Source organism: Garra rufa, chromosome 23 (assembly GCF_049309525.1).
Source record: "Garra rufa chromosome 23, GarRuf1.0, whole genome shotgun sequence".
NCBI lineage: Eukaryota > Metazoa > Chordata > Actinopteri > Cypriniformes > Cyprinidae > Garra > Garra rufa.
In genome coordinates this window covers 32,594,902-32,622,619 of record NC_133383.1, presented here as the reverse complement: position 1 = coordinate 32,622,619, position 27,718 = coordinate 32,594,902, and the positions used below count along the sequence as shown (strand labels likewise).

The following is a 27,718-nucleotide window of genomic DNA, read 5'->3' as shown; positions in this document are numbered from 1 at the left end:
TACATTTGGCCGGTGTTATGCAAATCTTCCCACACAGTGACATAGATTTGTGGGGGCGTGTTTGAATGAGCCATTTTAGGAAGGTGTGGCTGAGTCTTAACTTTTATAAAGAATACCTCTTTAAGCCCCGGTCAGACTTCAAGATTTTGTTTGTCGGTTACGACAGTCACTATGTCAGATTATGTGATTTTGACTCATACAATCTTAAACAAGAAACATGTCAGACTTCACGATTCTACCTGACCCATTCATCGCATGCATGCCATCATTAACGACATGCATGCTGTCATCATACAGTGACTGTGCTATGAGCGTAATCAAACAATAGCTAGCAAACACCATATTTTGCCTCTTTTCCACACTTTTCTTTGCTTTTAAATAGCTTGCGAATGCAAGAATTAGCGGCAATTTGTCAATTGTTTGCATGGACAAAAACAAAACAGTGTGACAAACTCACTTATTAAACATAGAAAGATTTTTTTTAACAAAACTAATATAAAAACACTATGGTATAGGCCTAATGCAGAATAACAAATAAGAAACAAATGTTCTTCCAATGAGCTTCCAAAATAAATGACAAGATAAACTACAACAGTCAGGTCTTTCAAATATATATATATATATATATATATATATATATATATATATATATATTTTTTTTTTTTTTTTTTTTTTTTTTTTAAAGCAGGCGCTTTTTTATTTCGTGTCAAACTAGTATATTTTGGCAACTTCTTGACTTTCTGGACTCACTCTACTAACTCTCTTTCGTTTCGGCTCATTTGAAAGCTTGTACGAAGGTGTTTCTGTGCTCCTTTTGGCCAGTAATATATAAGTGACGGAACTGGCCGTGTGCGATGGAAAAAAAAATTAAACATGCTAGTCTTTCGGTGTTGACGTCGTGATCATCGCAGACATGTCGTGCACTATGACACACTACACGAGACGAAACGGTTGAATCTTGCGTCCCGATGCCCATTGTCATATACGAATCCCCACGACACCCTACGACAAGCAGATCGTGGCAAAATGGGGTTAAAATCGTGTAGTCTGACTGGGGCTTTAATCTTTGCAACTTTACTGATCTTATAAATGCACGAACAGCATGTAACACTCCAAAGACAAAGAAAAACATGAAATCGCATCATATGACCCCTTTATAATTTATTTTATGACATTTGTTGTTAGTGGTCTTCCTGGCCACAGGGGGCAGCACCTCGCGCACAGCGTTCAGAAGCATGCCTTTCTGATGACGTCACAGGCGGCGAGAGCAGCGGCCATTACACAGCGCGTTTATGAGGAAGGTCGGAAGCGCGACAAGTCAACGGAAAATCCATCAACGACAGACCGGGGACACCGACAAAAGACATCTATCACCCACCACCAAGTCTAGTTAAAAAACACCCGCGACACGGCATTTCGTGTTTAATGAACTGATATCCGAGTTTAACAGCGGTGTTTGGTGGTTGTGTTTCGCGTCGGCCCAGCGCAGCGCGTGAGTGTGGCAGCGTTACATTAACTGGAGTTCAGTGCGCGCGCACTCACTGCTCGTTTAATTACCGGAGAGTCGGTGAGAATTACCGCAGAATCCCGCCGGTGATGGATGATAAAGCGTTCACGAAAGAATTAGACCAATGGGTCGAACAGCTGAATGAGTGCAAACAGCTATCCGAGAACCAAGTGAGGACACTCTGCGAGAAGGTAAAGAAAATTGTATCGTTTATAATACATTATTAGTTTATATGAATCATTTAATAAACCAACATTGTTAACTAAACTTAAAATCATTGCTAGTGAACGCTCAGTGGGAAAATAAAATGATAAGGGTATTTAAAAACCACCACGATTCTTTGGACCTCATGGATGAGATGTGCAGACAAACACATGTTGTATTATGCTATATTGTGGCTAAACATGAATTTGTTATTAATTTTAAACTAAATGATTTTTGTGTTATACTTATGACTCTCATTTGACTGAATTAACACCACAGCCAACACAAGTCAGAGTATTAGTGTTTTCTATTGTTATTGTCAAATTGGAAATAAATGGGTTGGAGTTGGCTGTGTTTATTCTTTCATAATTTGTCAGTATCTGTAATTTGTTATATAGACCTGCTTACACAGTAACCTCCAGCAAATTCACTCTGTTTACTTTAACACTGCCACTAGTTGTGTTTACAAATGACACAGATCTTGCCTCTCTAGATGACATCACAGCTGTCTGATGTCATCCTGACTCCATAGATATAGACTCAAATGATTGATGAGGCTTCAACAAAGCTCTTGAGAAGATCCAAAGATTTACCAAGTGGGTCATTTTATATAACTGAAGCATAAACAAAGTTTTTATTAATAAATTCGAGAAGTGAAAAAAGTAATCTTGCCGTCAAAATAGGGATAAATTTCTGTGGCTCAAATGTCTGATAAAATGTGTGCATTTAATGCAACATAAGCCTGCTTGAAGTGAAAGGAAGTGTGTCAAAAGTGAAGATGGGTTTTCATTTAAGCAATAAGGTATGAGAGTCAGAACTATATTGTGAATTTAATCAGAGCTACAGCAAGTAACTGTAGCCTAAAGTTTGCTGTTGAAAGCCATATGGCTTTTGTATATTAAAAATATTCACAGTCATTAAGATGCAAATTCATTACATCCCATTATTCTAATTATTGTAGTAATTACATCTAATCCTGATGTAACAGAATTTGACCGTTCAACAAAATAACCATTCGTTTTGTGACCCTAAACCACAAAACCAGTCTCAAGTAACACAGGTATATTTGTAGCAATAGCCAAAAATACATTGTATGGGTCAAAGTGATCAATTTTTATTTTTCTTGCCAAAAATCATTAGGGTATTAATTAAAGATCATGTTCCATGAAGATATTTTGTTCATTTCCTCCCGTAAATATATCAAAACTTAATTTTTGATTAGTAGTATGCATTGCTACGAACTTCATTTGGACAACTTTAAAGGCGATATACTTAATATTTTGACTTTTTTGCACCCTCAGATTCCAGATTTTCAAATAGTTGTATCTTGGCCAAATATTGATCAAATCTTGACAAACCATACATCAATGGAAAGCTTATTTATTGAGATTTATTTTAGATAGATGTATAAATCAGTCATTTAAAAGAATTGACCCTTATGACTGGTTTTGTAGTCCAAGGGTCACATATGATGAACCAGTCGAAGCTGTGTTGATCACTCTCATCACTCTGCTTGATTGGCAGTAACTTGCTTAGTATTTTTTGTGTAATAAACTTATATAGAGGCATATCACACTCACTGTGCAATGTTGTTTAATCTAAAACCACAAAGAGGTGTTTCTCAGAACTGTCACTACTTGCCATGCTGACGTTTGAAATGTTACCCATATAGCTCTTCAGAAAGAGCAGAGACACAAGCTTTTTTCTGTGAGTAATTATAACAAAATATGATGCCTTTTGAGTTTTGCTTTTTTTGTACTTTTTATGGATATGTAATGCAGTAGCTAAAGTTGTCTTTCTAACAAGTATACATGTGAAGCAAAACTTTAAAAATAGCCTCCAACTCTGAATACTGAGTACTCAAGTAGACTGCATGACCACAATGAACATCCCTAATATGTACTCGATCTGTACTGGCTTAAATCAGTGTATTCCTGCACAGTCATGTACTATGTTAATAAAGGGTAAAAGTAATAGTGTTCCCTACTGTGCTAAATAGAAATGGGACCACATGTTTCCATGGAAACACACTCATACTGTCTCCGTAGTGACGGGGGTTGTTCTCTCAGCAGATATTGATTTGATTTCACAGCGATACAGAGTGCACAGACATGCATGTCTATCAGATAAGCACTCTGGTTTCTTTTAACATTTAGTGTTTAAAACCAGCCTCTGTTGTCCTTTCAGCATGTTCTAGCTTTAGTCACCCTCTGATGAAAGTTTGGCTGGTGTTTGCGATGTGTCTTAGTAAATAAACAGCACACTTCTTTTCTAAAAACCTATAAGTTGAATATTCTTTGTCGAGACAGTGGATATACAGTTTGTTCGTATCACTAAATGTGAGGAATAGTGACTTGCTTGATCAAACGCCACTAATTAGTGTGAAAATGGTCTGCAGAAAACTTGGTGCTTCGGTTTTGTGGAACAAGGCCGGATGTGTGTAGCTCCTCCTTAAAAACAACAACTCAGGATGTACAGTGCACCATTGCAGAAACTGACTAGCTAGACACGACTGTTTCCCAAACATGCTCACACATTTGTTGTTTGAACAACATTGGTTCAAAAATATAGGACTTTTGTGAGTGAAGTCACATGGAGGTGGTGGAGTAAAAACATTTAATTATCCCATTCAAGATTGAAATATCAAATTAATAAAGTTAATTTTTAAAACAAAGAAAGATAGCAGCTGTCTGTTTCATCAAGTTAACGTGCAGTATGTAATCAACGTACATAGGGTCTCTACGATTACTTTTCTTTTTAGGAGCACAGTCAAAATTTCGGGAGCACATTCTAATCAATAATCCAAAAATCTTATATAAAATTACCCTTCAAATTGCGAGGTGATATTTGACTCCTTTAAGTAATTTACAGGGGAATTTTGATTTTACCTTTGTAGTGGCATTTTTCTAACTTTCTGAAAAAGTATATCATTTGTTAAATTAAAAAAAAAATTACCAACCAAATAAAATCAGTATTAACAAAATTAATTTGTACTACAGAGGTGGCACAAAAGTGGCTTGTAGGTGTATTTTCATATGTTTAATGAGGCTCACAGGAGGCATGAGTGCAATCAAATGTATACATTAATGTTGAGATTAATGTTTTGAATATAAAATCTTGAATGCAGAAATATTAAATTATTTAAATAGACATTTTTTGTCTCTTCAGAAAGAGCAGAGACACAAGCTTTTTTCTTTGAGTAATTGTAACAAAATATGATGCCTTTTGAGTTTTGCCTTTTTTTTGTACTATTTATGGATATGTAATGCAGTAGCTAAAGTTCGCTTTGCTAATAATCGTCTTGTTATCGTCAAACCCTGCTGAAAAAAACAGCAAATGCCGGTTAGGTATGTTTTGGTGCTGGGATGCTGGTTTTAGCTGGTTTATGCTGGTCCTTTGCTGGTTTATGCTGGTCCTTTGCTGGTTTATGCTGGTCCTTGACCAGCATAACCCAGCTAAAACCAGCATCCCAGCACCAAAACATACCTAACCAGCATATGCTGTTTTTTTTCAGCAGGGAAGGCATCAGCAACTGGCGATATCTCTAACTATCGTCGATACACTATACTACCGTCTACAACCCTAACTTGGTGGTTCTTCAAGATCTTGACTGTAGCCTATTTCTACAGTTTTTTTTCTCAATATAGTTAATTTATAGTTAGTTTCATTTCTACAAATGGTGCAAATTCTGCTAGATTATAGATAATGATTCCCATTCCCCTGCCATTCTGTGATCGGCAATCGGCAGATCATGATCTTGGTGATCGGTAATCGGTGATCGGCCCCAAAAATGCTGATCGGAGCATCTCTAGAAAAAAGACAGTTACTGAAAGATATTAGTATTGATGAGCTTTCAAACCATAGATGGCTAACAATGCTTTTGGGGGAACGCACCCCTGGCTTTCAGAAACATTATTGTCAGATATTTTTCCTGCTTTCACAGCATCCTCCTGTGCCTGATACACAATCCTGTTCTTACACCCGCAGGCTAAAGAGATTCTCACTAAGGAGTCCAATGTGCAGGAGGTGCGCTGCCCCGTCACAGTGTGTGGAGATGTGCACGGCCAGTTTCATGACCTAATGGAGCTCTTCAGAATTGGAGGGAAGTCACCTGACACTAACTACCTGTTTATGGGCGACTATGTAGACAGAGGATATTACTCAGTGGAAACAGTCACACTTCTTGTTGCACTAAAGGTATGTTTACTAAATTTACTACAGTGCTCTTGCATTTTTAGCAACATTTTAGACATCTCATTTGTCTGCTTCATTTGTAGGTTCGCTATCCCGAACGCATCACGATATTGCGGGGAAACCACGAGAGCAGACAGATCACACAGGTGTACGGTTTCTATGACGAGTGCTTGAGGAAATACGGCAACGCAAACGTCTGGAAATATTTCACAGACCTCTTCGACTACCTACCGCTCACAGCTCTGGTGGATGGGCAGGTGAGCAATCCTCCTCTTCTGGGAAATACAATATAAGAATAATAACGGAACAGTTTTAACTTGACACGAATATCAGGTTATCATTAATAGAGCCAGCCTTAGAAACCTCAGTCAGCTGCTGATGGCTCATTTAACTCGTATTTGTAACTCTCTTTCTGTCAGATTTTCTGTCTGCACGGTGGCCTCTCTCCATCCATAGACACGCTGGATCACATTCGTGCGCTGGATCGTCTGCAGGAGGTGCCACACGAGGTCAGTACAATTAGAGATTGCATCCACACTACTGGTAATGCCTAGTGGCTTGAAGAAAAATTTGATGTGTGTAAAATATTAGTATTGTTGTAATATTGCTGTTGAGTAAATGCTTGTTTTTAGAATTTTTTTAGAAAGCCATAAAAGCTGACATGGCATTAAAAAAGAAAACATAAGAAACTATACATCAATGTAAAGCGTATTTATTCAGCTTTCAGGTGATGTATAAATCTCAATTTCAAGAAATTGACCCTTATGATGGTTTTGTAGTCTAGGGTCACATATAGATTTTATGTTTCAGAAAAACAAGTGCACAACCATTTTTAGAGTTTTGTCTTTTGAGTTTTGCTTTTGCAACAGCTCTGTAGCATCACTGTTGAAAGGTAATTAGCTGGTGAAGTAGATTTACTTATTGTAGAGTTAATGAACGTTATCATGGGCATTGTCATTTTTAAAGTGGATGTCATAAATGTCAGGAGCCAAGAAAGAGATTTTAAAACATGCGATTCGTTCATAAATTTGTTCATTCACAAAAGCAGTGGAGGTCTATAGATATATTTATGTATAATAACATTTTGACCATTTTAAAACTTAAGTATTTTGATGCTTTATACTAGAGATGTTCCGATACCCTTTTTTTCTTCCCGATACCAATTCCGATACCTGGGCTCGGGGTATCGGCCAATACCGAGTACTAATCCGATACCTGGGTGTGTAATTGTATATACAGCTGTAGATAATACTAATAAATTATTTTATTGTGTGCTTCAGACTTATTCCTTAATAAAACAAATATACAGTGATATATACAGTGAACTAGAGTATTTTTATTATATGACATACATTTGACAGTAATATTTTTTCATATAGTTAGTATTACTAATCTGGTTTTCTGACGTACATCAGCCCTGTTTATAACAGAGAATTTTGGCCGGGATTGGAAAGATTCTCACTAGATCTCGCAGCAACCTTATTCATTGTGCGGCATTTTCAAATGCTCCTCACTGCATCTTGCAGCAGTAACAGTGTTGCAAAATCAACATTGGCTCCCGAATAAAGCTGTTCGGGGTTTGTGCAAGTTTGTTTGCATTGCAGTCCAAGCTGATAAACGGTCAGCGCTGAGCAGCTCAAACGTGTCGTGTTAGTTTCACTTTCGTTTCGCGTGCCATTTTATGTTTCTCATCTGAGACAGAAATGGCAGAGCTTATGAGTTGAACAACGCGGTGGTCACGCCAGTGTGACCGCTCACGAAAATTAGTAACACTGGCAGAAAAATTGGTCTGGAGCCCTTTAATATTACCGCAAGTGTCCCGCGCGCTTCAGTACAAGGAGTAAACAAACCACGCGCCTGTACAATTCATTAACACAGAACCACGCATTAATTCATATTTAAACAGTCGGTTTTTGGCTTAATATAGTCCATATCACGATTTGATTTAAGTGTAATGAACTACCTTTGATTAATGCATCAAACTTTGACAAATTCCGTGACGTTCCGCGTTAAACTGTAAGTTCCATTTTGACTGGATTCCGCGATTCCGTCCGTGTCTTCCGCATCGCAGAAATCATAAAGCCCTACATATGAGACATGCCGCCGTTTTAGCGGACAAACTGCTAGCACATTTGTATTTCTTCTTCGCTGCTCTAAACAGTGGTTGCTTGTGGCAACACTGTTTGCATTCTGAGCCGCAAAGAAGAACTGGCTTCTGATTTGCTAGCGGGAATAACTTATATCTTAAGAAAATGGTATCGGATCGGTGCGTGGGTTCAAGTACTCGCCGATTCCGATGCTAGATTTTTTTTGTGGTATCGGCGGCATTTCCGATACTAGTATCGGAATCGGAACAACCCTACTTTATACGGTATGGATTGTTTCCAAGCAGCTTGACAGTATTGAACAGAAAAGTAGCAGAATAAAGTATGCAAACTTCAAAAAATGAGGCAAATTCTGCTGTAAAGCACCTCTAACAAAACAATAGTGCCATTATTCAGCTCCGATCACATCAGTGTTGGAAAGTTAATTTATTATAAAACGAGTTAAATTCAGTTAAGTAGTTTTACTGAAAACAGTAGTGTTGTAGTTGTTATTCAGCTGGATTCAGCTCAGTGTTTTCCCCAAATTGTGCAGCCCTAGATTGATGTATCTTATCTGACCCATTTTAGATCAAAAGCACTTTAAGTCAGATGAAGTTTCTTCAGAATAAGTTTTCTGCTGTTGTGAGCAACGAATAAGAATGGAAAATATCAACATGTTTATTTGCTCTGTTGGAGGCCAAACTCTCTGTAGCCATTTTAAAAAAAATTTGGCAAATTTTAATCACAATTCAACAGAATTGATTTTAAATTGGTTGAATAAATTCAAAATTTGAAGAAAAAACAATGATCTGACTTTAGCTTCATGAAATGATACTACATAAAACAAATGCACAGGCTGAATGAAAATGCAAAGTCACTCTCTGACAGCAGGTGGCACTTATGGATCAACAGCAATACGTTGTTTTATGGTTAATGCGGTCCAAAAAAAGCACTGTGTTTATAAACACTACTTTAATATGCATTTGATAAAAAGATGCAAGATGAAAAGAAAATACGATCTAAATTTTTTTCAAAGACAGTCAGTTCTCCTTAGAGATACATACAAAAAAAAAAAACCCTAATTCAATATTTAGGATTTTCTTCCAATATTTTAGTGCATCGTGACCAGTGAGTTTGCTCTTCAACATTTCTACCTTCTGTTAATGCCCGTTTACAGATTTTGTGATATTTCCCACGCAAATGACATTTGGAAAATGATTGTAATGGTTTTTTATGTACAAGTGTGGAACATAGAACAACTAAAATAAAACCACCCGGTTCCGGTTTATGGTTAGTTGACCAGTGCATCTCTAAACAAGCATTATGTTTGTCTCTATAAATATACACCAGCCTTGATTTGCTCTCTGTATTCTGATAACTGCTTTGCTGAATGAGAAACTGCATGTCAAATCAAAATGTGAACAAAATGCTCTAAATTATTAATTATGAATGGCATTGCTAGTTCTGATATCAGAAATATGGGACATGTTCAAATTACTGATGTTCTCAGGTAAAGTGTGTGTCAGGTCGGTCAGTTAGTTGGTTAGTTATGGCACGTACAGCTGCAGAAACCACTGCTGAGGCAGGGAGTGTTCTCACGCTCGTTCACTGTGACCTGCAGTGCATTATGGGCTTTCATTTGCTCTTATCAAGATCAGATTCGAGGGTTTTAAGCCGAACTTTGTCGCTTTAACTTTAATTAGCTCCTTAGATGAAGTAACCAAGATAACAGCTGTGCTTGTAAATGTTGCGTAAATAAAGTGTGTTTAAGATATGTGCATCTATATAAAAAGATAAATATATTTGGCTGGTTTATGGAGAATGGCTGCACATCTGTTTGTGTGTGTTTCAGGGACCCATGTGTGATCTGCTGTGGTCAGACCCTGATGATCGCGGTGGCTGGGGAATCTCTCCACGTGGAGCTGGTTACACGTTTGGACAGGACATTTCTGAGACCTTCAACCACGCTAACGGCCTCACGCTGGTGTCCCGCGCTCATCAGCTGGTCATGGAGGTGAGATCCACAATTCAACTCTTCACAGCCCTTCAGTGGGGTAAAGATAATAATCAGATCAAATAAAACAAAACATAATAATAAAAAAATCTTTTTTTCCCCAGGGATACAACTGGTGTCATGATAGGAATGTGGTCACAATCTTCAGTGCACCAAACTACTGCTATCGCTGTGGCAACCAGGCAGCCATTATGGAACTGGACGACACTCTTAAATATTCGTTGTAAGTTATCTTTCTATCATATGAAGTGTGATTTTCATAACATGTATGAATTGTTTTAGCAGGGCTCTACGCTTGCTTTTCTTGGTAGGAGCACTTGTGCAAAAGTCAAAATTTCAGGAGCACATTCTAAATAAGAATTAGAAAATCCCATAAATTTGCCTTCCCATTATGAGGTGAAATTTGACTCCTTTAAAGCGATTTACAGGGGAATTTTGTTTTTAACTTTTTATGTTTATGAGGCTCAGAGGTGGCATGAGTGCTATCAAATTAATAAATTCGTGTTAAGATTAATGTTTTAAATATAAAATGTTGAATACAGAAATAAACATTTAAATAACTGAAAGATCTGCCAGCAGGTGGCGTCAAGACACTGATTTAATTACTGAATCATATCATTCATTTTATTCATCTAAAAAGCTGGTTCATTCATGAATAAAGCAAGTGACTGTCTTTATGAATGAGAAAATGAATCATTTCACTAGATTCATTTAAAAATGCACGTTCATTTATAAACGAAGCTGCTGTGTTTGAGTGGAGATGCACAGCGGCTCAGTTGTGACTTGTTTCAGACTTATTTTGACGACGAAACAGAGCAAAATCAAACAATAGTGTTGTAGTCAGACAACGTAAGTCACTTAATAATAACTTCTTGTTTATTCAACTGCTGTATTAAATCAATATCTCATTTACAAACTCCCTTAAAAATTGTTAAAAGCTGTCACTCATCTTTGTTCGCAATGTCACAAAGCTGAACGAATGTTAACTCCAAAATTTTGCAGCAAGATTTTTAGGGGTGCTTCCATTGATCGGCTACCGATAACTATTGTCCGGTAATTGCTTTAGGAGGTTTGATCGGCGGTCTCTAAAAAGGCCAATCTCATAAACCAATCTAAAGCTGATAACGCTTTAGTGATCTAAAGCCTGCTGTGAGAGGTTTGGCACGACATGCGGCGGCACTGTCTCAGTCTCTGTCCGTTGCGGGTAAAACCATTATAATGCTGAAGGTGAGGTGCAATTCATATTTCTTAGTTAAAAAAAAAGTTCAAAAGTAATTTGAAAACCTTATGTGAGACACGAGTGAATGACGCCGCTCTCTTTCAAACTGTGCAAATGACTTCCAATCAGCACATCGCATCTGGCTGTAAGCGAGCTTCACGCTGCACAGTTGACACAGGGATTGTTACTTGCACAAAAGAGGCAGTGTCGCTTTAAAGTTTATAAATTGCATTTCTTTTTTAATTATTTCCAGTGTTTAACATTCGTTCAGCACTCACATGCTCTCGTTCGTTCATTCAAGTCTGCTGCACGCGCAGAAAAATGACAGCGCATTGTTTGCAGTAAATATGAACAAGGATTGACACAAATGTCATAATTACACCATAAATGCATATAATTAAAGTTTACTGTTTCAAAGTCAACCCATATGGGTTTCTGACTAGTTTTAAAGGAAAAGAGCATTTTTAGATAAACAAGGCAATAATAGATGGCACTCGTGGAGGAAAACAAAGTTCTTAATTAACAACAGGATTGCTTGTGATAAAGATTTGAATGCAAAAGAAAAGGCAGTAGAACTGACTGTTTCTGTCAATAGTCATTTCTAATTTAGAATGTTTGTGCTTGCTTGAGCAACTTAATATATAAATCTAGAAGTAAATGCAAAAGTAAAAAGCATTGAAATAGCATTGAATAATGTGTTGCTTATATTTATAGTGTTTTTAACATCGTCTATGAAAGCTAACTGTACTGTATTACTGCTGAAAAAGCATTTTCAATAACAATGTTTGGATTTGAAATCAAAATGTATAAATGTGTTTGTGGGAATCAGGCTTGTTCTGAGTTTAAGCTATTTTGCAATAATTGCACAATTCTTAAAAAAAAAAAATGCACTGCATGATCAAACATTTAGGTGAAATAAATATATATTCTTGAAAAATGTCTAATAAATGCTCCACTCCACCCCTCAAATAAAAAAAATGGATTAAATGCCTAAAAATCCTGATTGGAGTTTCACTATAGATAATTCTACATGATAAAAAGAAGGCTTTAAAAAAATCTTTATTGGCGATTAGGGTTGTGTATCGAGAACCGGTTCCATTTTAGAACCGGTTCCAAATTTCCATTAACCGGGTATTCGATAAGACACGTGCATTTCGATTCCGCTTAACGATTCCCGCGTTCGCATTTTAATGTGATTTTCAAACGATTTAAGTGGAGGAAAGAAAAGAACTTGCGCATTGTTTGCGTGCAGCGCACACATCTGAAACGCGAGCACGGAGAACAGCGGTCCTGATGCGGGCTCCCGACCTGTGTCCGTTCTCGAAACAGTTCCGTGCATTTCCACTGCAGAAAAGGTTGTTCCGGCCCGGGACTGACTTCTCTTTCACATTTATTGACCCGTATGAACGAAATACGTCAGCATATCCTCATAAACACAGCGTTTTTTTTTTTTGTCTTGAGTGAACGTAAACAGATAAGAAAGGAAACGCATGTGTAACAGTATTCTTAGGTCTGTGTTCGGTGTTAAAGAGACAGCCGTCTAATAAACGTGCCGCCTGTCATAAATGTTAATCAAAGAACAAAAGAAAATCATTAACTGACTGAATATCTTTTATAAATTTAATGAGGACTAATCAATATTTTATTTATGAAAAGCAAACAGTGCAGTGTTTTTAAACTTTTGATTTCAATTTCTGTACCTGACATTTGTTCAGTTTTATTTATTTATGCTATTGCTAATTGATTTGCTCCTATTTTATTACTTGTCTTTAACAATTTAATGTTTGAAATTTATATTAGACTAGTTGTTTGTTTTCTGTGGTATTATTTGGTAAAACCATAGGCAAAAGACAGAATAAATATGTTTGACTAAACTTTTTAATGGATTTTTTTTTTTATCATATTGGAATCGGAATTAAGAATCGATAAAAATCGGAATCGATAAGCAGAATCGGAACCGGAATCAGAATCGATAAAATTCAAACGATACCCAACCCTATTGGCAATCGGATTGGCAGACATTGCTTCCTGTGATCGGCCTCAACAATCCTGATCGGAGCACCCCTAAAGATTATTATTGCTGCAATGCAAACAATAATTTTTTATAATTGTAATTGCCAACAAGCTGCCACTTACAAGAAGGTATGAAAGCATTGTTTAAACACAACTGGCTCATGTTCGCATTGCTGCATTAAAATATTCAAATAAATAATGTTTTCACACCACCAGTGTTAGACACTGAAATGTGGGGAAAAAACTAGGGCTGCAACAACTAATCAATAAAATCGATTATTATTGATGATAAGCGTCGACAGTGATTCTCGTTATCGATTAGTTTATGATAATATCCTCATTTGTAAATGTTGCACGTTGAAATGAGCATTTCCATTTTTGCAATATGCACATATTTAACAACAGCTTGTAATTATCTGAATATAAATATCAGCACATCTGTTATATAATATAAATGACAGTAAACGTGACTTTGATCAAAGTGAATGTGTTCCTGCAGATCATTCCTCTCACCTGTTGGTTAACACTGAGTTTGTGTTTTTAATGTACATATTAGATGTTCACTATATATTGTGCTTAACAAATTTATTAAAACAAATTATCTAAGGTTTGTGCCACTGCTGCTCCAAACTAACAGAATTGCTGATTACCAAACTCATTTTTTAGCTTTCTGTATTGGTTAGTCCTCCAATATGCATAAGCTCTTTAGTAACAGTAGGTTATGTCTAATGGTATATTATAATTATTGCTGTTATTTATGAAAGAAAGGCAGAAAAAAAGTCTTTTTTTTTTCTTTTTCTTTACCCAATTACAGTGGGAAAAGTACTGAAACCATGCCAGCAAGAATGCAAGCTGTTAGGAAAAGCATAGGAGGCCAGTTTTGATGAATTCTATTTAGTTGTTTCAGTTTGTTATTTGCCCAATAAATGACAAGAATATTTTTAGATTAAAAACCATTGACCGATTCCTAAAATGTTAGTTTTTTCTCTTTATTACAGCAGGTGGTCTAATAAATTGTAAAGCACTTTTTCATAGCATTTAGTCAGCTCGTTTTTAATCAAAAAAATAATCAGCCAACTAATCAATTATCAACATAATTGATAGTTGCAGCCCAAAAAACAACTCCAGACACAAGACGGCAATGAGAATTTCGGGAAAAAAAGTGCTTTTAGTCCTAAAATTGTTTAATTGTCATGCCTTCTGCAAAATATATTCCTCCTTTTTGAGCTTTTGTGACATGTTTTAATTTCAAATATACAGTGAACTGTATATTTAAGCCACTTTCTTTTCTCTTTTCCCCAGCCTTCAGTTTGATCCAGCTCCTCGACGTGGAGAACCTCACGTCACCCGCCGCACCCCTGACTACTTCCTATAAGCGAGCACTGTCCTGCCACGAAATAGCTCTGGAGCGAGCGGAAAATGATGACAAATCCAAACGTGTATACATCTGTTCATCCAATGTGTATATAAAATGGGGGAAATGTTCTGACACGACAACACTAACACGGACCAAAATGTGCCATACAAGCATTTAATGCCCAAATCCGATCGCTCTGTCTCAGTACTGCTACAAAGTGTCTCGTTTTAGCCTATAGTGCAAATTGCCTGCTGTATACAATGAATAGAGATGTTCCCTTCGTTCTTCAATTGTAAATTACTCTGAGTAAGAAAACAAATGTAAGTGACTAGCTTTCTCTCTCACGGTATCACTGGATTATAAAAAAAAAAAAAAGTCCTTTAAGTTGGCAATGCCAGGCATGTGAAAAACGGTAACATTTTATACAAGTGCACAAGCTGACATCCTTTCCTGTATCTTCACCAAAAAAAAAAAAAAAAAAATCCTCTTGGGAAGGAATGGTGAAACCGAAGGACGTGCCTCTTCCGTTCTGGGAGTGTACACACAACGGTATATGGACTTTATCTGACTGTCCCTCTTTGTCTAATCTTACCATTTTCTTTTCTTTTGTGTTACCCGTCTTCTGTGTATTTGTCTATAAGTGATGGCCTCTTCTTTGGTGTATTTGAACTAATAAACTACTTTTAATCGCAAGCTACTCCAAAACTACACACTAGTTGTGCTTTTATTTGAAGTTCAGAATTAATGAACGTTATCCATATTGAAACAATACTGATATAAGCCACAAATAATGTAGAGTTGAACTGCGTTTTAGTTTTGTATTTCCAAGAATTAACTGGATCATAAAAAAAAACATTTTTTTGAACACATCAAGATTTGTCTGGTTAGCATAGTCCTCTGCTGATACATGTTGTAACTATTCTCTGGCTGCAAGGAGCTTCATTCACAGACTGTCCTAAATATGTGTATTCTCAGAAAAAAATTCAATTGATCTATAAAGCACCTCTGTAGAATTTAAAAAAAAAATCTCAATTCAGTTCTCATCCAATGGTGCAATCAAATTGATAATATTTCCAAGTACTTAAGGGCCCCCAGCTAAGCAAACCAACAGCGACAGTGGCAAGGAACTCCATCGGTGACAGAAATGGAGCAAAAAAAAAAAAAAAAAACTAGCCAGGCTGGATTAGTAGTATTCAAAAAAATTTAATCCGGTTTCTTTTGAGTCAAAGCAAATAGTTAGCTCTCTCCAGATATTAAGCCTGATTGTGAGTTTGTATTAGATTGTGGGGGATTCTGCCCAGAATATCACACATCCCAAAGGGGACACTTTTCAGTTCTAGCATCATAAACTATTATTGCCATAACTTTTACATAAATGTTAACCAGCGTTACTGTGGGAATAACTGACAAGTCTGCAGCATCTACAACAGCAGCCATTAGTTTTAGTAGTGGCCCCACTACTAAAACTAATGGCTGCTGTTGTAGATGCTGCACATTTTGGTGAAATATACAGTGCCTTGCAGAAGTATTCATTCATTTGTTGCAGCATTATGTTAAACTGCTTTGAATTACTTTTTTCCCACACCAATCTACATCTCATACACCATAATGGCAAAGCACAAAACGGGTTTGTAACAACTTCGCAAATTTATTAGAAATAAAAAACTGAAAAGATCCCGTTGCATTCTGGGACGCTCAAAATGTAGCTCAGGAGCATTCATATTGCTTCTAGATGTTACTACACTTGGAGTGGAGTTAAACTGTGGCAAATTCATTTGAATGAGTCTGATTTAGAAAGGCACACACCTCTCAGAAAAGGTCTAACAGCTGAAAATGCATATCAGAGGAAAAACCAAGTCCTGAGGTCAAGATAACTGCCTGTAGAGCTCAGTGACAGACTTGTGTTACGGCGATGATCTAGGGAAGAGTTCAGAAACAAATCTGCTGCATTGAAGGTTGACAGAAGCATTCTCCATAATGGAAGACGATTGGAACAACTAGGACTCTAGAAAATGTCTGCCAGCCCCCATCCAAGCTGACAGAGATGGAGAGGTGAAAAGGTGAGGCAAAGAATGGCAGATAATTGCCAAATACAGATGTGCAAAGCTTGTCACATCAGACCCAGAAAGACTTGAGGCTGTAAAGGTGCTTCAACTATGTACTGAGTTAAGGGTATGAATACTTATGCAATGTACTTATTTCAGTGTTTTATTTTTAATACATTTGTAAAATTTGCAAATCTGGTTTTTGCTTTGTCATTATTATGGTGTATGGAGTGTAAATTGATGTGGGGAAAAACTCATTTAAAGCAGTTTAACATAATGCTGCAACAAAACAAAATGTAAAAAAAACTTTTGCAAGGCACTGTATCATGTTTCTTTAAAATTAAAAAACCTGATGAATCATTCACACTGAGACCAGGGGCATGTTTTATGAATTTAAAACTTTATTTTTAAATTTTATTTAAAAATTTATTTTGGGGTCGGTGAGATTTTGTTGTTTTTAAACGAAGTATTTTCTGCTCACCAATTCAATTTATTCAATGAAACAGCAAAAACAGTAACATTGTGAAATATTATTACAACCATGTTTTCTATTTAAGGCGAGACACTGCAGGTGAATAAGGTAAAAAATAACTAATAGTTATCACCTTACTTACCCAAACATTTTTTTGTATTACAAGTTTTCTAAAACGTTGTTTAAATATGCAAATGAGGCATTATTTAATTAAATATGCACTAAATCATAGTACAAAAATCTATACTGGATAAAGTCAGGTATCTCATTTTGTCACTCCATAATTCAGAAAAAAACAATGTATTATTATTTTTTTGTATTTTTGGGGGAATAAAATGTTGGATAAAATCAAGCAAATTATATATGAACAAATCCCTCTGTAAAAACCTTCAGGATATAGACAGGAATAAAAATGTGATGTTAGGTGTGTGTAAGTGTTACTGAAGTGGAGATTTATGGCACAGTGTAGGAGAAAAAACTCATTTTGAGAAAACGGCCTTTAAACATATGCTTTGTAATTGAAATCGATTGACACAAATAGATAAAGTGCTATAAAAGAAACACTTAACAGTGGCTTTTGGGTGTTTTCTTTCCACTAGACTGAAAAAACACTTTATGAAAAACCAAAAAGCCCAAAATCTTAAACTTAATCTTAAAACAGTGTTTTTGTCTGCAGTGTCTCCATTTAATTGTTTAAAAATATAATTTAATTCTGTGAAGGAAAAGCAGAAATCAATGTAATATGTTAATTAGGTGTTTAAGAAACATTTATTATCAATGTAAAAACATTGGTGCTGCTTAATATTTTTGCAGAACTGAGATATCTTTTATAAGAATCCATGTATTAATTTAATGCACCCTTGCTGAATGAAAGTATCGATTTGAAAATCCATTCTGACCCCAAACTTCTTAGTAAATGAACACTGTGATAGACAGCGAAATAATCTTAAATAAAATGAATCCTTTTTACAGCCTGGTAGCATTTGTTGTACTGGCTTTAATTGTTATGCTGCTTTAGTTAAAAACATTGTATCTAGACAAGACAAGTCTCAAGTATTATAGAAAATGTATCCCAATTATGGCACAAGTAAAGAATGAAGTCCTGTCAACTGGTGCATGATATTACAGCACTGATATAGATATCCATAATTAGCTCCATTCAGTCCATAAAAGCCTTTCAAAAAACAGAAGTGCTCTTAGGTAATGGACTGCTCGTTCTCCTCCACATTCAGCACTGTGTTGGTGAAAATGCCAGCCTCCTCCAGGCTCATGTCTGCAGCGATGACCAGCACTTTTCTGGGGTAGGATGTGCACAGCGTGTAGAGAGCAGGAGGATATCCTGTCTTCATCATCCAGTCATGAAGGAGCTAATAAAAATAAGACATGAAAATTACATTTTCATCTTCTTTTCTCAAACCAGATCACAGTAATCAGAAAGGACTCACCAGCGAACTCCAGGTTTTGAGGAATCTCCTGTAGATCGTTCTTCCGCTTGGACATCTTAGCGCTATTTTTACAACCTGTCAGGGAATTACAATGCAGAACTATAATCTTCACAGAAGAAAGTACCAGTTATTATTGGGTCATGTTATGCTTCTTGTTTTTTATTTCTGTGGATAAGATGTAGGAGGTGTTAGTTCACTCACCCCCTCAGTGTCCGCTGACGGCTCGTCTGGCAAAACTACGACCTTTTAACAGGAGGAGAAAAGGCATTTCTTTCAACACAGGGGTATGTTCCTAAAAGTTCCTAAATTTACAGTTGTGGTCAGAATTATGGCAATTTTTGATTAACCTTTTGTTATCCCAAGACTCTAATTTCTGCATTTCTCCAGCTGTGATCTTTGGAGTCTTTGGCCTCTCAGATGATCCTCCTCACCATGCAACAAGAAAATATAGACATGCATCCTCTTTCAGGCAGATTTGTGACATCTCTAGTTGACTGGAACTTCAAATCATACTTTTTTGACCACAATCAATTTGTGGCAGTGAATGAATAGGTATATCACTCACAAGTGCAGTATGGAGTACCTCAAGGCTCAGTACTAGGGCCATTACTTTTTACACTTTACATGTTACCCTTGGGAGATATCATCAGGAAACATGGTGTTAGCTTTCACTGTTATGCTGATGATACTCAGCTCTATATTTCTTCACAGCCCAGCAAAACATACCAATTTGAAAAACTAACGTAATGCATAGCTGATATAAAAAACTGGATGACGAGTAACTTCTTCTGTTAAATTCTGAAAAAAAAAAACAAAAAAAAAAACAGAGGTGTTAATTATTGGATCTAAAACCTCCGCATGTAATAACCTAAAACACTGTCTAATACTCAATGGCTGCTCTGTCATCTCGTCGTCATCAGTCAGGAACCTAGGTGTGCTATTCAATAGCAATCTTTCCTTTGAAAGGTGCATTTCTAGCATTTGCAAAATCGCATTTTTCCATCTCAAAAATATATCGAAATTACAACCTATGCTTTCAATGTCAAATGCCGAAACGTTAATTCATGCGTTCATGACCTCAAGGATAGATTATTGTAATGCTTTATCGGGTGGCTGTTCTGCACGCTTAATAAACAAACTCCAGCTGGTCCAAAATGCAGCAGCTAGAGTTCTTACTAGAACCAGAAAGTATGACCATATTAGCCCGGTTCTGTCAACACTGCATTGGCTCCCTATTAAACATCGGATAGATTTTAAAATCTTGCTAATTACTTATAAAGCCCTGAATGGTTTATCTCCCCAGTAATTGAGCGAGCTCTTATCACATTATAGTCCCTCACATCCGCTGCATTCTCAAAACTCTGGCAATTTGATGATACCTAGAATATCAAAATCAACTGCGGGCGGCAGATCATTTTCTTATTTGGCGCCTAAACTCTGGAACAATCTACCTAACACTGTTCAGGAGGCAGTTTAAATCTAGATTAAAGACACGTCTCTTTAAACTGGCCTACACTTAACACATTTCTATAATTTAAATAAAAAATTGTTAGGCTGCATTAATTAGGTCAACCGGAACCAGAACACCCGATGTACTTGTTGCATGATAAAAAGAATGGCATCTACGCTAATATTAGTCTGTTTCGTTTTTATTCCGAGGTCACCGTAGCCACCAGACCCAGCCTGTATCCAGATCAGATGGTGGATCAGCACCTAGAGACGACCTCTACAGACACTTTCTAATTTGTGAAGCTCAATAATATTTCGCTGCACATAAGACCTAGATTATGTGATGAATGATGAAGGGAATTTGTTGCTCATATTTACCAAGGGGGCCAATAATTCTGACCACAACAGTATGTCTATAATTAAGGGCTTCTTTAGAACACTTAATCCATTTTTTACCTTCTTCTGCTTGGGTACTTCCTGTCGGACAGGATCTTGGGTAACAGTCTGTAAAAGCTTCCGTCTCCTTCTGGCTCCCTGATTAGGGTTCTTGTCAACAACAGCATCTTGACACATCTGATCCTCTTCACCCTGAACCATATCATTGAATTATAGGTGCAGGCAGGAATATTGTACTGATGTGTCAGTCACCACAGACTTACACTTAAACCCAGAGGAGCAAATACAGCATATATCCGCATAGCTATTTAACACAGGTTTCATAACTGAGGCACTTTCACTCACTTTATCTAAAATGTTTATCTGTTTCCAATACACTACAGTGTGTCATTTAATATTACCTTAATCTTTTTTTTTTTTTTTAAATGCATCGTGTCTTATTCTGGAGCATCAGTGAATGTTTGAACTGTTTTTAATAGTTGTGTTTGAGTCCCTCAATTGTTCTCAGTGTTTAAAAATGGATCTCAAAATCATACAGTTACTGCTGAAAAGGAATCAAATATGCAAAAGATGCTGGAAAACTGAAGAATCTGCAGGACCTGGAGGATTTTTCTGAAGAACAGTGCTCAGTTTAACTGTTCAGAACAAACAAGGGACTCATGAACAACCATCACAAAACAAAAAAACAGTCGTAGCTCATTCAGGTAACAACACGGAATTAAGAACCATAGATTTACCAACTTTTGAAGGGGTTATTTTAATAATTTCAGCTTTTTTTTTTTGTCTTGTGGACTATATGTAAACACCTTTTATGTAAAATATCTTACTCAGGACAGTACTAAATAAAAATACCATGCATTTTGTATGAACTCACTTATTTTGTTTAAATTATTCACATTTTCCCAGACTTTTGCATGCCGCTGTATGTATTATGTAATAGTAAGTTTGCTCACCCCGACAGGAAAACCTTGACTGAGTTTCCAGGTCTCTCCTGTCATACGATGGTATCGTTCCATTTTCTGCTGGAGTAACAAGTTCTGTCTCGGCTTTAACACACTTTCAGCATAGTCAGATGTCTTCATAAAATAAGAAACAACATATTTATTGGCAATATATATATTATATTCATAACATATTCTTATCTACAGTGGAACATTTAATACATATTCATTCAATTCAGACATGCGTTGAACCTTGTCAGTGTGTTGATCTTGTTGAATTCTTCTAACTTGCTCTTGTTTCTGCATGTTGGGTTCATGCAAAGGGCCTGCAAGATGACAAACGTCAACTTCAATTATTAATATAAGCTATTACAGAAAAGACAGAACTACACAAACATCAGATTGGCATCTGAATGCACGCACTGTCTGGGAGCTCTTGATACACTGGAAAGAAGAAAGATTTCAGCCTCGGGAACATGTAAATCAGCCATGTGCAGATTCCCAGGAATATGAATCCACGTCCAGCCAGCTTCAGAGCATCTTTAACACCTTTAACACACATCACACTCATAAAACACCTGGCATCTTAAATCTTATCAGCCCTGGCTCACTTTATCACTTTACAAATGCAGTAGCATTAGCACAATGTAATTTTCAAGAATTATAGCAATGATCTCAAAATAATAACACTATCCAATTCCACTTAAGAAATTTGGATAAAAGACTATATAACACAAATTTAAAAGGCCCCCTTACGAATTCATACATTTATATACATCGAAAATTACAATTTGGTATGAAATTATAAGATAATTATATTATATATCGGTTACTTTTTTTACACATTTTATTTAAGACATGTTACAATACATTTTAATAATGAAACGATAATAAAATTTAAGTTTAATATTAGGAAATACTTTTATTCTTGCTCTACTAAAAAGTGAGTGACAGTACGATAAACGATAAAACTTTCATTTCTGATTTCATTTGTTTTCTAGAATAATGATAATAATAATAATAATAATGATAATGTGTTACCAATTAACGAGTGTTTCCATGAAATGAAGCAAATTCCTGCCAGTAAAAGACAGCATACAACATATCTGTTAGACATGTCAGCAGTGATACAAATAATAACACGGAAGTAACGTAACATGTTTCAAAATAAAAGTCAACAGACGCGAAAAAGCATAGGTCTCATGCGGAACAGTAATCATGTTTAATGGCACAAATTAAAAATACCCACAAGTTTAATATCGCCCACATTTGCTCAGCAGAGACTTCATATTTCTGAAAAGAAACAAACATACATTAGATTAATACAATTCCGAAAGATTCGCTTGAAGCTTTTATTATGAAAAGAGTTACTTTTAGCTGCCCAATCATGTGCCTGATCGTCAATGGGACTTGTCCAATCGTTGTTGTCGTTTTGTGCTGGTCTTAGCCAATAAGCGTCGAGCCTGTGTGTGTCCGTGTGACTGACAGCTGCAGAACAGAGCTGTGTGATCATGGCGGATGAGGTGTCGCGAGCTCAGAGCGCGCAGCCGGGAGGAGACACGATATTCGGCAAAATCATCCGCAAAGAGATTCCTGCCAACATCATTTATGAAGATGATCAGGTGCGATCTCTGCTGATTGTACAGCTGTACTGCAGTCAGCGCTCGCATGCAAATGTGGTTGATTCTGCGCGTGCTGCAGCATTAAAGTGCACTTCAGACTCGAATCATTAAACTATCCGATCACTCTTAGACATGCATTTGCAGTTCAGTTGCAAATTCAATTCGAGTTCTGCAGTTCAATTGAAATCGAGGAGATTTGGAAATGTGCCATCATCTATCATTGCTAGTTCACGTGTTCTGAACTTATGAATGTGAGCTGTCACATGTTTGTATTGCGAATATATTGATGAAGATCTCGGACAAAATGATGTGAATGGTTTCAGTCACACAGCAGTTTTTATACTTTTACTCTTACTTTTAAATATATATTTCATACACCTATTTGAACCTATAGTACACCTTGTTCAACTTACTTTCTGTTTGTATCTTAGTGCATTGCCTTCCATGATGTGGCCCCTCAGGCTCCCACTCACTTCTTGGTGGTCCCCAGAAAGGCCATCTCTCAGATCTCTAAAGCTGAGGACGCCGACAAAGAGGTCAGTATTTAACTGATACTGTAACACAATGTGTTTTAAGTTATAATTTCATAAGCTGCAAACCCCCAAATTAATCTAGTGCACATGGATCTGTTGATTACCATAGTATTCGCATATTTGTGGCTTTGTTTTTGAAGTATTTTGAAGTATTCTAGTTTTCTCCACTGACAGTGGAGATCGTTCTGAACCGTCAACACACAATCTTCATTTAAAATAGTTCCTTATACAAAATTGTTTCACAGCAGCCTAACAGTAATAAACAAGAAAATTACAAAAAGTATATGAAAAAGGCTTCAAAATGCCTTTTAATAACACCTAAACACCTAACACCTTAATAACACCTAAAGCTGCTTTACAGCAGAATTTCTGCTGTAAAGCAGCTTTAGGTGTTATTAAAGGAACACTCCACTTTTTTTGGAAATAGGCTCATTCTCCAACTCCCTTCGAGATAATATGTTGAGTTTTACCGTTTTGAAATCCATTCAGCCGTTCTCCTGTTCTGGCGATATCACTTTTAGCATAGCTTAGCATAGATCATTGAATCCTATTAGACCAATAGCATTTTAAAGCTTGACTTTTCTGTAGTTATATCGTGTGCTAATACCAGCAGACAATGTAAAGCTGTGATTTTCTAGGCTGATAAGATTAGAAACTACACTCCCATTCCGGCGTAATAGTCAAGGAAGTTTGCTGCAGTAATATGGACACAGCACGCAGGCGGAGTAATATCACGCAGCGCCTGAAATTAGTTCCCAGCTAGGTTAGCATTTGCACATGTGCTGCGTGATATCACTCCGCCTGCTTCTGCCATGTTACGGCAACAAACTTCCTTGACTATTACGCCGCAATGGGAGTGTAGTTCCTAATCTTATCGGCCTAGAAAATCACAGCTTTACATTTTCCGCTGGTATTAGTACACAATATAACTACAGAAGAGTCAAGTTTTAAATAGGACAAATATCGAAACTCGTTGGTCATTTTTGAACACGATGCTACTGGTCTAATAGGATTCAATGATCTATGCTAAGCTATGCTAAAAGTGATATCGCCAGAACAGGAGAACGGCTGAATGGATTTCAAAACGGTAAAACTCAACTTATTAACTCGAGGGGAGTTGGAGAATGAGCCTATTTCCAAAAAAAGTGGAGTGTTCCTTCAAGCCCAAGTCAGTTCAATGTTCAAACTGATTGTAGGTTTATCTTTTTGCATAGAAGAGACAGAATTTTGGGACATTCTAAACGTGAAACATGAAACTGCTTAACGTAAAAAAACGGTTAAAGGAGTAGTTCACTTTCAGAACAAAAATTTACAGATAATGTACTCACCCCCTTGTCATCCAAGATGTTCATGTCTTTCTTTCTTCAGTCGTAAAGAAATGATGTTTTTGAGGAAAACATTTCAGGATTTCTCTCCATATAATGGACTTCTATGGTGCCCCTGAGTTTATACTTCCAAAATGCAGCTTCAAAGGGCTCTAAATGATCGCAGCCAAAGAAGAAGGGTCTTATCTGGCGAAACAATGTTTTTTTTTTTTTTAAACATTTACAATTAATATACTTTTTTAATCTCTACCCAGAGTACACACAGAGCTAGACAAGGTTTTAGGTTAAAAAGTATATAAATTGTATTTATTTTTTTTTTTTTTTTGAAAATAACTGATCGTTTTGCTAGATAAGACCCTTCTTTCCTCAGCTGGGATCGTTTAGAGCCCTTTGAAGCTGCATTTTGGAAGTTCAAACTCAGGGGCACCATAGAAGTCCACTATATGGAGAGAAATCCTGATTTTTTTTTTTCTCAAAAAACATAATTTCCTTACAGCTGAAGAAAGAAAGACATGAACATCTTGGATGACAAGGGGGTGAGTACATTATCTTTGGCTCTTAAAGTGAACTACTCCTTTAAGGTGGATTAATGTGCCTAAACACCGACCAGGGAAACCTAAATTTCTGTTAAACCTTACTTGTAATAAACACTACCTATTGTCAAAAGAATGAGCTCTTATTCAGCATATAAAGTGAATAATATCACATTAAGCGTCCCCCTTAGAAGTCCATTATATGGAGCTTGTTCTTTTGTCAGCAGCAAGCGTTTATTATAAGTAAAATTTGACAGAAGTTTGATTTTTCCCTGGTCATTGTTAAGGTATGTTAAACCACATTAAGCTGTTTCCTTATAATGGACTTCTATGGGAGAGAAAACACTTAACGTAATATTATTCACTTTATAGAATAAGAGCTCCTTCTTCTGACAGCAGAAAGTGTTTACTATAAGTCAAATGTGACAGAGGTTTGGTTTTGCCTGGTCATTGTTAAGACACGTTAAACCACGTTAAGCTGTTTCCTTATAATGGACTTGTATTAGGGAGAAAATGCTTGATATTATTCACTTAATCTGTGGAAAAAGGTCTTGTTCTTTTGACAGTAGTTAGTGTTTATTACAAGTAAGGTTTCCAGAAATGTAGGTTTTCCTGGTTGGTGTTTAAATGTCCCAAAGATTTGCATTGTTTTAATTATTTTAAAAGCCTGTATTTGCAGGGCTACAGGCAGGAAGCACAAACGTGTATTTGCCCAAACAGGCTTTCATCAAGATGCTAAACAGTAGCAAACAGGAAAAGGTTAAATAGGTTCATCTGTGTCCATGCATTTAGCAGCTCTACCACTAGATGACTCTTAGGAAACAAAAATGTCAATAAAAAGAGATCAAAAAGGGTATAGTGTAGATTACAAAATAAATCTCAGTTAAGCAGCATACAACAACATAGTTTAACAACATTTGAAATATCAGACCACTACAAAAATGAAGAAAGGTATGATATCTTCATTAAGTCCAGGATATGAATGAGCATTCAGTGTATGCATCCAATAGGTTTCTTGTTGCTTCAGCCTTAATGTTCAGTAGCTGCAGTTCCAATATAGATTTGCGCAAAACTTTGGTGCTATTTTATAAATGTCGATTAAAAAGTATTGCGAAATGACGGTGTTTCCATTAACCGATGTTATGCGACTTAATGTTTTCCTTTTGTGATTTTTTTCAAGTAATGGCAACGTATTTTTGTGGGATTTTGGCTACATTTAATCGAATGTGACCTGTAAATGCGAAAAAAAAGTTTCCATTGCTGTTTGCAAAATATACCTTTTTCGAATTGCGTGTAAAACCACCTCATGGGAGCATAAAAAGTTTTTTTTTTTTTGCGATATATGGGAGTTTTTGTGCAATTGACACGTTTCCATTAGGCATATTTTCAATTCGCAATTTCAATTTGCCCAATTTAACGGGTAATAGAAACACAGCTACTGACTCTTGTTAAATGGCATTTACTTCCATTGTAATCGTTTGTTTGTATTGCCACAGCTGCTTGGACACCTGATGATCGTTGCTAAGAAGTGTGCCGAGCAGGTGGGATTGCCCAGAGGATATCGAATGGTGGTCAATGAGGGTCCTGATGGGGGTCAGTCCGTTTACCACGTTCACCTCCACGTTCTGGGTGGTCGTCAGTTGGGATGGCCTCCTGGCTAACTGCTTGTCTCAGAATATCACTGTATCTCTATTAGTGTCATTGTTCGCCTTAACTGAGGTTAATTGTTACATGTCAAGTAGGAGTCAATCAGAAATACAACTAAGGACATCAATAAAAACCAATAAATGATGTTGTTTGGAGTCATTATTTAAGTTTTGCCATAAATATTCCAGTTTTTTTAATGTTTCCTAGGCTTACTTTTGAAAGTCAACCTAGGTTTTGTTGTTACTGCACTGTTAAACTTGAGAAGTAAAATAAGGGTTTTAAAATGTATGCAAATGCAGCTGACATACAAATAAATGTTGTGTTGAACATTTCCCCGCAAATGATCAACATGAGCCTCTGAGCTCAGAAAAACAGGGTTCAAACAAAGCTGTATGAATCTTTTAAAATAATGTCAGCTTTATTGTTGCATGCATTCAAGATCCATTTGCTCAACAACTTCAGTGAAAATTCAAATAATGAATACTGATCACAAATTTGTACAATAAAACAGGTTTCACTCAATGAAAAATAGCAGGAATGCTGACAGACAACTGAGGTTTATTTCTCAGCAGGACCTATACATTGAAATAAATAGAATTGGCATTTCTTGCATTACAGCACCCTCATTTGGCTTGCGTGGGTAATATCAGCTGAGATGGGATAGGACCAATTTAAAAAGTCTCATGCGCCCCCTGGATGTGGATGAAACATTGCCTTC

The 27,718-nt window shown here is 36.5% G+C and overlaps 3 protein-coding genes across 3 annotated transcripts; 2 read left to right on the top strand and 1 right to left on the bottom strand.

Moving 5' to 3' along the window:
- Positions 1–1,267: 1,267 nt before the first annotated feature.
- ppp2cb (protein phosphatase 2, catalytic subunit, beta isozyme) lies at positions 1,268–15,300 on the top strand. The gene is made up of 7 exons (XM_073829403.1): positions 1,268–1,698; positions 5,699–5,908; positions 5,989–6,162; positions 6,325–6,414; positions 9,842–10,003; positions 10,108–10,226; positions 14,538–15,300. The coding sequence occupies exons 1-7, from the start codon at positions 1,597–1,599 to the stop codon at positions 14,608–14,610; spliced, it is 930 nt and encodes a 309-aa protein (XP_073685504.1). The 5' UTR covers positions 1,268–1,596; the 3' UTR covers positions 14,611–15,300.
- A 2,786-nt stretch (positions 15,301–18,086) lies between these two features.
- Positions 18,087–22,469, bottom strand: ubxn8 (UBX domain protein 8). Its single transcript, XM_073829574.1, has 8 exons — positions 22,382–22,469; positions 21,764–21,889; positions 21,593–21,666; positions 21,353–21,475; positions 20,460–20,591; positions 18,756–18,797; positions 18,555–18,629; positions 18,087–18,476 (listed from the first exon to the last, which is right to left on the bottom strand). The coding sequence occupies exons 1-8, from the start codon at positions 22,455–22,457 to the stop codon at positions 18,306–18,308; spliced, it is 819 nt and encodes a 272-aa protein (XP_073685675.1). The 5' UTR covers positions 22,458–22,469; the 3' UTR covers positions 18,087–18,305.
- Positions 22,470–22,817: 348 nt separating this feature from the next.
- Positions 22,818–27,145, top strand: hint1 (histidine triad nucleotide binding protein 1). The gene is made up of 3 exons (XM_073829575.1): positions 22,818–22,962; positions 23,394–23,498; positions 26,850–27,145. The coding sequence occupies exons 1-3, from the start codon at positions 22,852–22,854 to the stop codon at positions 27,012–27,014; spliced, it is 381 nt and encodes a 126-aa protein (XP_073685676.1). The 5' UTR covers positions 22,818–22,851; the 3' UTR covers positions 27,015–27,145.
- The last annotated feature ends 573 nt before the right edge of the window (positions 27,146–27,718 follow it).